The sequence below is a fragment of the Typopeltis vanoorti genome, chromosome 24 (genome assembly GCF_054136105.1).
Source record: "Typopeltis vanoorti isolate ZY-2024b chromosome 24, IOZ_Tvanoo_1.0, whole genome shotgun sequence".
In the NCBI taxonomy this organism is placed as follows: domain Eukaryota; kingdom Metazoa; phylum Arthropoda; class Arachnida; order Uropygi; family Thelyphonidae; genus Typopeltis; species Typopeltis vanoorti.
In genome coordinates this window covers 52,145,929-52,158,212 of record NC_143572.1, presented here as the reverse complement: position 1 = coordinate 52,158,212, position 12,284 = coordinate 52,145,929, and the positions used below count along the sequence as shown (strand labels likewise).

At 36.9% G+C, this 12,284-nt stretch overlaps 1 protein-coding gene across 2 annotated transcripts in view; it reads left to right on the top strand.

Annotated features, from left to right (window-relative positions):
• Window positions 1–12,284, top strand: part of pbl (epithelial cell transforming 2 pebble) — a 237,909-nt gene that overhangs the window by 78,557 nt on the left and 147,068 nt on the right. For both annotated transcript variants that reach the window (XM_090413580.1, XM_090413579.1), the window contains exon 6: window positions 1,792–1,902. In XM_090413580.1, coding sequence (XP_090269706.1) covers window positions 1,792–1,902 — 111 coding nt within the window. The remainder of the gene's footprint in view (window positions 1–1,791; window positions 1,903–12,284) is intronic.

Below are 12,284 nucleotides of genomic sequence, written 5' to 3'. Positions count from 1 at the left end.
TTTGTGCAACAATCTACGGCAGTACTAAATGCAAAACATGTAAGTTATAGCAGAGGTAAACTTCATGAAAAAATGGAAAAATTATTGTCATTATGGGTCGATGATTTGAATCAGAAAAACATTCCTCTGATGTAGGCTGTTATAACTGAGAAAGCAAAAACAATTTTTGAGGAACTTAAAAAGACAGATAGAGGCGAAGAAACATTTTTAGGAAGCAAAGGTTGGTTCATGAGATTTAAGTCTCGAAGTAAGTACCATAGTGTCAAATTATGTGGTGAGGTGGCAAGTGCAGATGTTGTGGCAGCGGCTGCTTTTCCTAAAGGATTCCAAGACTTTGTAGAACAACGAAGTTATCCTCCTGATCTCATTTTTAATGTTGATGAAACTAGGCTCTACTGGAAAAAATTGCCATCACACACATCTTCATTTCCTGTGAAGAACGTTCCGCTCCAGGTTTTAAAGGCTGCAAAAGATAGACTTACTCTTTTGTTGGGTGCAAATGTCTCCAGAACTTTTTAGCTTAAACCAGTGTTGGTGTACCATTTACAGACCCGACGTGCCTTCAAGGGTCTAAAAGTCATGCTGCCAGTCTATTGGAAATGGAACAAGAAAGCTTGGGTTACACAAGACGTTTTTATAGATTGGTACACAAATTATTTTTGTTATACCATGCTTCGCTTCTGTAAAGAAAATGATTTGCCAGCCAAGGCATTGCTTCTCTTGGATAATGTCCCTGGACAGCCTCAAAACCTTGCTGAAGTAAGAACACCATTGGATGTCAAGGTTGTTTACATGCCCTCAAATGCAACATCACTTTTGCAAACGATGGATCAGGGGATTATATCAATCTTCAAAGCCTATTATCTCCGTATAATATTTATGGAAATGGTAAGAGTCTTGGACACTTCAGGAAAAACTATTAAAGACTATTGGCGGTCATTCGATATTTTGAAGGGCATTAACAATATCAAAGCAGCTTGGAACGAAGTGTCAGCAAAGTGCTTAAAAGGAGCATGGCAAAGACTTCTTCCAGCATTTATGCACGCTTCAAGAGGAGAATGTTATTGAAGATGTTACCAAGCTTGTGCTAGAGGTAGGATTGGACAATATTACAGCTGAAGATGTGACAGAAGTCTTAGAGAGCCATGATAAACCACTTTCCAATGAAGACTTAAAAGAATTAGCTGAACAGTTAAGTCAACATCCAAAGGAGGAGAAATTTACATTGACTGATGAACTCTGTGAAATGGACCACGATTGGGAATGGGGTGTGAACGTAAAAAGGAGTGTAATCGCATCTACTCGACCTTATACTGAACTCCTTAAAGAAAGAAAAAGAAAATCTAGGCAGTTAAACTGGATACTTTTTTTTTAAAAAAAAATGCAGGTGATCCAATACCAGGAACTTCAACATGGAAATATGTAATATCTTTTCGAAGTTCATATTTTTTGTATACAATTTTGTTTTGTTTTCGTTATTAATAATTTTATTTTAACAAATATATATGTATGTATTATGAAAGCTTTAAATATAATAATGCAACACATACTTCATGTGCATATTTTTTGACTGTGCGTAACATAACTTTGTACCTCCCATTAAAATTGGGTACTTTTTATGCCGATACGGTTTACACCTGTTTTTTCAGGAACGGAAGTGAGGCGTAAACCGAGGGCTGCCTGTATATAATTTCTTGGTATCTTTAATTTATAGTATAACCAAGTGAAGAAACTTCCAGTTCCTTTGTGATTTGTTGACAAGTCATTTTACCTAATATAATTTATTTTCAGTGTGCTTTGGTTAATTTAATTCATAACATGGGTGGAAGTGTTCGTAAAGATTTTGCTACGACCAAGATCACTCATCTTGTAGCTCGCACTTCTTCTGGAGATAAATATCAGGTAAGTTTTCGAACATTCGACTAATGAACTGAATTAATATGTAACCAATGTAACCATTTTAAACGAACAAATTGAATTAATGTGTGTATTTTTTAGGGCAGGAATGTTTTTTAAATATATGCATTTTTTTAAAGATTTTAATGTTTATAAATCAATTATGCTAATATAGTAGACACCCAGATTGGTAAATACATAGGAACCAAAGAGATCTTTTGGTATAGTGCCATATTATCTATCAGAATATTGAAATTCAGTATGGTATTGAATATTGAATTTTGGCAACACAATTCAGGCATCTGAGGATTATTACTGCTTTCCCTTATCAACAGTTTTCTCCCAGATTAATCTATTTGTTAGGTTTCCAGTATGGCATTCTTCTAGGGAATATTAACTGCATCAATCCACTTAAATTTTGGTCATGTTCTGTGTCTTTTTCTTGCCATCCTGGCACCCAACACTCCTGTTTAAGGTGACAATACCACCTTATATTAGCTCTGCTAACATATTTCTGAGTGGTAACAATGTCAGGTTCCCAATTTTTAATATATAATTTTGCTATTGATGCCATGTGTTCACTCTGATTTTTCTCTGGACTCTATTTGTGGTCTCTAGTTGATGTTTATTTATAATCTAACTCTCAGATCCATAACTTAAAACTGGTTTGAACACTGTCTTATATACTGATAGCTTAATGTGTTGGTTAATTTCTCATTCCAAACATATTCAGATGGCTTACCTCCATTCCAGCTTTGTTTACTCTATTTCTGAATTTAATTGCTATTTTTACTAAAAATTGTGACCGAATTAGCTGAAGTATTTTACTTGTTAATGTAGATTTCTCCATTGAGAATGCTGTTGATGTTTTCAGTGTTCATGACTGTTTTGTAGTCTTTTATTGCTGATTTTCATGCCAAACATGTTACAGCTTATCTTGAAGACTTGTACTGGATTTATTTAGAAGTATAAAATCATCTGCATAAAGTAAAAAGTTAAGATGAATATTTCAGATTTCACTATCAGGTTTAATGCCACTTTTCTTTCTGCTTTTAACAGCTGACTTACAACTGAAGTACAGGCTGTGTCTATGTATTGCTTTGTATATTGTCTTACTCACACTATTTAATTGTATGAATTTGAATAACTTTTCTCTTGGCACCTCATATGTCTTCAAATCTACAAAATTTAAGTATTTAACTTAAATTTTATATTTTATACTCCCATGATTTCTCAACGTTTTTCTTAAAATGAAAATCTGATTCTGACAATCCCCATTTTGTCTTAAATCAGTTTGTTGTTCTTCAAGTTTCTTCTCCACAATTTTTCTTGGTCTCTTCTAAAGTATACTTGTATAAATCTTACCTGAAACAGTCATTGAGAAAATTCCTATAATTCTCACATTTCTGAGGTTAATAACTAGCTATTTTAAGCAAATATGTATTTATACACATTATTATGAAATTAATAACACATTATATATATATATATATATATATATATATATATATATATATATATATATATATATATATATATACAGACTTCATTAATGCAGGATTTTCAGAACATCATGGCATCACCCAATCTTCCAGGAAATGCTAGAAGCAAGTCATCAGAAGGAGTAAAATCTTATCTAGAGATCTAGAAATTATAAAATATAAGGGGAGGTGAAATGAAATCATCCTTGTAAGAAGGAAACAGGACCATGCTTAATATTGAAATTCACAAGTTTGTCTTCATTCTTTCTGTAGAATAGCAAGGAGATGGTTAATTTAATTCATATTGTTTAACCCTTTGAACTTTGGACTCCTTGACAATTTTTGACCACTTTGGAAAAACATTCATTTTCATTTGTCATATTTAAGTCCTATGACCAAAATTGTGTTATGATATTTTATCATAAAAAAAAATACAGTTTGGTGATTTACTGCCAAGTTCTCTGCCACATGTACAGAAGTGTAAAATTAATCACTAAATATGCAGTGATCACATCCTTCAGACGGTTTGCACAAGGAAGCTACTTCATTCACACCAGGTTATCTCTAACTGCTGATCCACATCAAATTTCTTTGTACACAGTTGCATTTACAATGTATCTTTTTTTCTTGTATGCTTTTTTCTTTTGCATAAAAGAAATGTTTTTAGATCCCACACATTTGGTTCTTTGATATGTTGCTTTATACTCAATGCTTTTTTGTAGGTGCATTTCATATGCTATGAAATTCCATAAGTTTAAATCCAAGAACATTGAAAAAAAATCGATGGCATAGTCTTGCTTGAAAATGAATTCAGGATGTTTAGTGTATCTATATTTTCCAGGGGTTTGAATTGGCATCTGCAGCTGAAAATTAAGTATTCTCACTTGACCAAGTCAACAACCAACACAAACATTATGCTGAACAGAGTTAACATAAGGATGTATAACGGTAGAAGAGAAAATGAAAATAACATAAGTTTTCATTATTTTGTTTTATTTTATTTATATTTAGTATACTTAAATGTTTTGTTTGTACTTTTACTTATATAGTTATACTCCCTTATATTTATTAGCGTTTAGTTGTAATAGTTCCTCGACACTATTTTGAATATAAAATTGCAAATGGTGTATTGCTAATTCCTCCCCATTTAAGGACTCTATTTTTCGTGATATCATATGGGATTTTGTAGCATGCAGGACTTGTGGAATGTATGTATCCCGGTGGTTGTATATGTGGCAGGTGAGAGAAGGTGAAATACGTATATGCGCAAAATGCAGGCAATGGGAAGAACTTTAGATGACTATAACTGACCTCATTAAGTTAGAGGCAGGAGATTCTCCATGTAGAAAGATGAGTGGGTATGATAGAGGGCTAGAATGGTGAGAGAAATATTAATAAAATAATGAGAGTGGGGAGTATGGAAAGGTTGAAGGATTGTGAAGTTTTCGGAGATGATCTCATTATTTTATTAATATTTCTCTCGCTCTCTATCATACCACTCATCTTTGGATGAATGGCAAATAAAAGTGACTGACTTGCAGAGAGAGAGAGAGAGATGAGCTGAAAGAGCAGGTGGAATGTCTAGGGAATGAGATGAGAAGTGTGAAAGATGAGATTAGGTGAATGGAAGAGACGAATGCAAGGCGAATCAGTAGGAGTGAGAGTTATGGGAATGATTAGAAGAGGAGAGAATGGGAACAGTAGAAGAGAGTTATGGGAATGATTAGAAGAGGAGAGAATGGGAACAGTAGAAGAGAGTTATGGGAATGATTAGAAGAGGAGAGAATGGGAACAGTAGACGAGAGGGAATGAGAGTTATGGGAATGATAGAAGAGGAGAGAATGGGAACAGTAGACGAGAGGGAATGAGAGTTATGGGAATGATAGAAGAGGAGAGAATGGGAACAGTAGGAGAGAGGGAATGAGAGAGAGTTATGGGAATGATAGAAGAGGAGAGAATGGGAACAGTAGGAGAGAGGGAATGAGAAGAATGCCAAGGAGCACTGGAACTAGGGATAGAGTGATGTCAGGAAGGCAGGTAAGTAGGGGAACACAGAGAGAAAGTGTTAGAGGAGAGAAAAGTGAGGGATGCATGTGAGCAATCGAGGAGCAGGATGGGAGGTGTAATGTATGGGGACTCAACGATCCATGGTGTTCAAGATAGGATGCGTGAGGAGTGTTTGTCTGGAGGAACGATAGAAAGTTTGGCTATGGCAATTAAGAGGGGTGAAAGGGTGGATGAGATGATTGTGATGGTAGGAACAAATGACTTGAGAGAGAATGTAAATTGGGCAGCGAGAGATATGAGATTCTTGCTAGGAAAGATAGTGGGCGTGTTGCCTAGGTATGACAGTGACGAGCTGAGCAGAAGAGGAGTAATATTGAATAACATAATAGCTAGAATGTGTCAGAAAAGAGGATTAGAATATGTGGATGTTTGAGGACAGAAAGGAATTGTATGCGCGAGACCACTTGCATTTGAATGAGGAAGGACATAGGCATCTGGAGAGATTGCTGTTCTGAATGAGTCGGTGTTTCAATGCAGGGAAACTAGAATGCCCAGGGTGGATGGTAGGAATTGGTGGTCTCTTGTAAGAATGGGTGCTTGGGAGAAGCGGGGCGACATCAGGTAACTCTGTGCCCAGTGGAGTCTAGAGGGGATAATGCTGGGTATAGAAACAGTGGCATTTTTATTCTTTATACTAATTCCAGGAGTATCCGAAATAAAGGAGAGGAATTGGTGCCGCTGATAGCATCAGCCTGGCCAAAGATTATTGAGATCACTGAGATGTGGTTGACAGAAGAGGATATAATAACAGGAATAGAATTAGCTGGGTACAGCATTTTTCGATAGGATAGGAAGGAAAAGCGTGGTGGTGGAGTACTGCTTATGATAAGTGACGACGTCCTCTAAGAGTGTGGAGGCTTTGGAAGGCAGTGACACTAATGATTTTGAAAACATATGGTGTGAGGTAGAGGTGGGAAAGATAGGATATTTAGTGGGGTGTTGCTACAAACGAAGGAGCACACAGGGTAGGGACCAGGAGATGTTTAGACAGCTGAGCTTGGCAAGTACAAGAAGAATGATTGTTATGGGAGATTTTAACTACAGTAGTATAAATTGGGGAGAGGAAGATGCATATAAGGGGATAGAATTTCTAGAATTCTTGAGGGACAAATGTCTTAGCCAACATGTAATAGAGGGAACCAGAGGTTCAAGAGTTTTGGATTTGGTCATAGCATCAAAAGAGCTGATAATGAGTGTGATGACATCTCTCCCACCGGTTGCAGAGAGTGACCATGTGGAAGATGAATAGACATGCAGGTGTATCAAAGAAAAGGGAACGCATGTAGAATTATAAGGCAGGTGATTATAATAGTCTTAGACGTCAACTTGGGGAAATTTCATGGAGGGAAGAATTGGAAGGCCGGGATATCATTAGTGCTTGGGAAATTGTGAAGGAATATTTGTTAGCAGCAATAATAGTTCTAGTAGCAAGGCTTATACGTTGGTTAGACATAACTGGTAATTAGTTTACGGAATTAACAACGCAAATGAAGTATATTAATTAAAGGTAACTTTAATGAATCACTTCAGAAGTGATTCATTAAAACAGCACATTAAAACATACAACAAGAAGTGATTCATTAAAGTTACCTTTAATTAATATACTTCATTTGCGTTGTTAATTCCGTAAACTAATTACCAGCAGCAATAATAAGCTGTATTTCACAAGTGAAGAAGAGGACACAATTTGGAGTAAAGTGGATGACAAACAATATTAAGCCTCTTTTTCACATGCAGTTCCTGCATGTGAAAAAGAGGCTATGGAAGAGATATAAGGAGACAGATGAAGAGCAGATGCATGAAGAATATAAGATACAGGCCGGGAGAGTGACTAGTATGGTAAGAAAGGCAAAACTGGAATATGAGAAGAGATTGGCCCTAAGATCCAAAGAAAATCCTAGAGAATTTTTTAGCTATGTGGCCAGTAGGAGGATAAATGATTGTGGAAGAATGACATTGTGGGATAAAAATGGGAATAGAGTGACTGATGCAAAGGACATAGTGGAATTGTTCAATGAACACTTTATTGGAATATTTCATCCTGGAGGAGTAAATTTTAATACTAGAGGGATAGGGCAGGTTCAAGGTTTAGAGGTGCAGGAGAAGAGTATGTTCCAAATACTGAATACTCTGGATATCAGTAAAGCTGTGAGACTGAATGGTATTTCACCATAAGTTTTGAGAGAATGTACCAAAGAACTGACAGCTCCTTTGACCTGGTTTTTCAATGAAAGTCGGGCTACAGGAAAGGTGCCCAGGGAATGGAAGGAAGGTAAGATAGTGCCATTGCATACGGGCGGAAGCAGACTGGAAGTGTCTAATTATAGGCCAGTTTGTGTGTCATCAGTAGTTGTTAAGATCTTGGAGAAATTAGTGAGGGACCGTATACAGCATTGGGCAGATGAGGGTAAAGTTATCTGTGAGAGTTAGCATTGATTTGTGAAGGGTTGCTCTTGTTTTAGTAATATGCTAGCCTTTTATAATGTTACAAGAGCAGCAGCTGCCATTTTCTTGGATTTGGCAAAGGTATTTGACAGCATGCCACATGATAAGCTGATATTTAGGTTGCTGCACATGGGTTTGGATGTAAGGTTGGTGAACTGGATTCAGGATCAGCTGTTTGATAGGTATCAGAGAGTTGTGTATGGTGGGGCAGTTTCAAGGAGGCAGAGGGTTACAGGTGGGGTTCCACAGGGACCTATATTGTTTATTTTATATCAATGACATTGTCAGTGGATTGCAGGGTGATATTCAGTTGTTTGTGGATGGTGTGAAGCTGGGAAGGGTTATTAGTAATAATGCAGATGTGGTAGCCCTGCAAGAGGATTTGAATAAGCTAGACAGATGGGCAAATGAATGGGGGGGTGTCAGTTTAATGCAGCAAAATGTAAGGTCTTGAGGTTTGGAACACATCGATGAAATGCTGCATACTCTATTGGAGGAGCTATACTGGAGGATGTAGGGGAGACAAGATATCTGGGGTTGATGATTGATAGAAACCTGAAATTTAGGGGACATATTGCAAATGTGGTGAAGGTAACACAGAGGATTGCTGTAATAATGAGGACACTGATCTGCAGAGAAAAGAGTTATCATTCCATTGTATAAGACCCTGATAAGACCACATTTAGACTATTGTTCTCAGATTTGGTGCCCAGAATTTGAAGGGGATAAATTAACTGTTGAAAGGGTACAAAGGCAGATAACAAAGATAGTTTCAGGACTGTACAATGTTAGTTATGAGGATCGGCTGAGGAAATGTGGACTGCAGAGTTTGGTGGATGGATAGAAGGAGAGGTGATATGACTGAGACTTTTAAACGGTTGAGAGGTGGTTACAGGGTTGACACTGGGGAGGTCTTTCGTTGGTTGAACAGTGGGAAGGAGTGATGACAAGGGGCCATCCCTGGAAGTTATGAAAGGAAACTGTGAGCAAGAGGGTGAGGAGTGGTTTCTTTGCATGGAGGGTGGTTAAACATTGGAATGCATTTCTATAGTGGTGAGAGCAAGAACGGTCAATGAGTTTAAGGAGTGGTATGATAGACTTTGTGTTTCCTAGGAAGGACCTCCCGCGATGAGTCTTTTTACTCCATCCAAGCCTGAATAACAATAATAATAACTTGCTATTAGAAGTCTCAAAATCATGTTTTTACCAGTAACAGTTTCTGTCTAGAATATCCTCTTGAACAGGCTTCAACAATTTCCTAACCTGTGCAGCCATAAATCTGTCTTTTCAAAATTCCACACCATTGTTGTCTGGCTTTTTTTACTTTTTCTTTCATTCAATGCTTGATTACAATTTTAAATTTCAGAATGACAATAGTATCAAAATTGTGCTAAGTTATCCAGTTGATTTTCACACAAATGCAAGAACAATAAGTCAGTATTTTTAGAAAATAAAATCTAGCATATTTAGGTGGGCACTGAGTAAGCGATAATTTAGCACTAGCCACCTATAGATATATTTAATACAAGCTATAGCAAGTATTTCCTCCCTCCTCATTCTCTATCCTTCTGCTGGCTGCTTTACCTGCCCTTTGAGTAACTGGTAGAAAGTCAAGCTAGGAAACTTATCTTTCATGTGAATAAGTAAGCCTCTCCATTGGATCATGAAGCACTACATGGTTTGTAAAACGAGGAATAATGACATGTATTGCGTTTTACAAACAGAACTGTTGAGGATTTGAAGAAGAATAAGAGTTGAAAGTATGGAGAGTCTTGGAAGTTTCTCAGGAATTAGCAGGTAAATCTGAAGAAAGGAAACCTTCTACTGTGTATAATGAAGTACCAGAGATGAAACTGGTGACTTAGTTGAAAAAGCAGACCATGAGATGATAATTTAGTAAGTTGGCCTCTGCCAGATGCAGGTCAGAATTATTGGAAATGTCAAGTTATGAGTTTTTTCCTTAACCGTTTTTGTGGCTGATAGGAGTGGTATGATCTGGTCATACTTTCTGGCTTGTATCCACAAAGCTTGACCAGATCTATTGGGGAACCACTGGTGATATCGGTGGACTCTGTAGTCCATATTAGCAGCCACTGACTAATTGGTTAGCCTTCAGGCAATGAATTTGACCACTGATGACCTTTTCCATTATTTTTGAGAGAAATCTGATGTGAGGTTACCAGGATGATAGTTTGGATGAATATTGACTTGCTTCCATGCTGAAGAGTAGGTGCCAGATATTATAAAAACATGTAATACTGTTATTAAGAGAGACCTTTCAGGACTCAAGGAAGGCCTCATATTAGCTGCACCAATTGTCATACTTGTTTTGAATTCATTCACACTACTTGCACACACAACGTCCAGTGGCGATCCATTCTAGTCATGCACCTGTATAAGAGAAAAATCTAGCTCTCATCTCCCTTCTTGATGGCATTCATTCTTAACTTCCAAGGATGCAATCTCTTTCTTTCCTCACCCTCCACAAAACAAAAAATTGCATCTACTAAAATCCTGTATGACCCTTTCAGAAGTTTAATTCTCAATCATATCACCCTTTTTTCTCTTGTCTGCTAGTGTCTGCAGTCTATGAATTCTCAATCTGTCTTCATAATCAGTATTCCACAATCCTAATATCATTTTTACTCTCCTTTGTACTCTCTACAATATATCAGAATTGCCATGTAAAACAGAAGACCAGACCTGTGCACATTAGTCCAAGTGAGGTCTTATCAAGAAGGCAAAATGACTTATCTTTACATGTCAAAGTTCGTTTCAGCATCACAATTGCCCTCTGAGTTGTATTTGCAATCTTTGCTATAGCCCTTGCATTTCAATTCCTATCTATTAAAACTCCAAGATCTCAAGCGTGATCAGTTTGTTCTAACAAAATTCCACCAGTATAACATGAAATTTGATATTTAATCACACTGAAGTGCATGACTCTACATTTAATAACATTGAAATGACAGCCGTTTTCACATGTCCATATTTCCGGCCTATTCAAATCATTCTGCAAGTACTGCGTATTAGCTGCATTCCTGATTACCCTGCTTATCTTAGCATCATTAGTATATAGCCTGTCAAATCCTTTCCAATATTATTAATTTACAGATTGAATGATAATGGACCAAGGACTGATTCCTGTGGTACACCAGTGGTTACCTTAAATTTTGCATATGCACATCCCCATATACCATTGTTTGATATCTGTCAACCAGCCATCCTATTATCCATGCTAATATTTTATAAGCCAGTCCCATATTCTGGAGTTTATTCAACAGTCTTCCATGCTATATTCTGTCAAAAGCCTTAGCAAAATCCAAAAAGTATCATGGTATATCCAGTCCCTTGTCTAACTCAGTGGTAACATTATTATAGAATGTGGTCAAGTTGCTCAAACATGACCCTCCCTTAGTAAACCCATGCTATTCATTGCAAAGTAGAGATTCTCTGTCAACCCATTTCTGAATGTTGAACCCTAACCAACTTTTCCAAAATCTTCCAATGTATCCAACTATCAATAGTTGGATACATTGGTCTTTGCACAACTCTTTGTAATGGGATTACCATTTATTCTTTCCATTCGAATGGAATCTTCCCTGTTCTAAAACTCATTATAAAGACTGATTAAAGGAATAGCCAGTTCACTGAACACTTTTTGCATCCATGCTGATATCTCATTAGTCTCTATTGCCGAATTCTTATTAAGTTTGTGCAACAGTTCTAATATCTTTTCTTTATACACCTGAGGTAGCAGTAAGTGCAGTATTGCATACACCAGGTTGATAGCTCTTAGCAAAACTAGCATGCATTAGTTGCACTTCTTCTGCATCTGTCACCCTCCTCACCATCTGCATTCAGTAGAGTTATTCCTTCATATTTATTCATTCTATCTTTTACTTGCTGTATAGTGTTGAGCTTCTAGTGTATGAAGAGTGAGTGAAATAGAAGCTTCAGGCCTTAATTGCAGCAAGAATTATTTAAGTCAGAGCAGATATGTGGATCAGTGGAGTATAACGATACAATGGAGTTGTCTTTAGTTTGCAGTGCTAGTTTTTCATAGCCAGACTTAGCTTTCTGTACAACATTTGCAACTCTTCTGGACTACTTATAATTTTCTTAACTGACATCATCCTTATGCACACAGTATTCCTTTCACATCATCCTTTTATTACAAATCTCTTGCTTAATAGTATTGCACATCACTTCGCTCCTAACCTATTCTTTGAATTCAAGAGACACATTCTGATATTGCATCATTCAGGTATTTTTTAAATGCTTCCCATGCCATCAATATTCTTCCCGTCCAATAACTGATACCATGGCACAGAATCCAGCATAATTCTTCGTTGGTCATAATTTCCTGCTTTGTAATTCAGCATGTAATTCTGA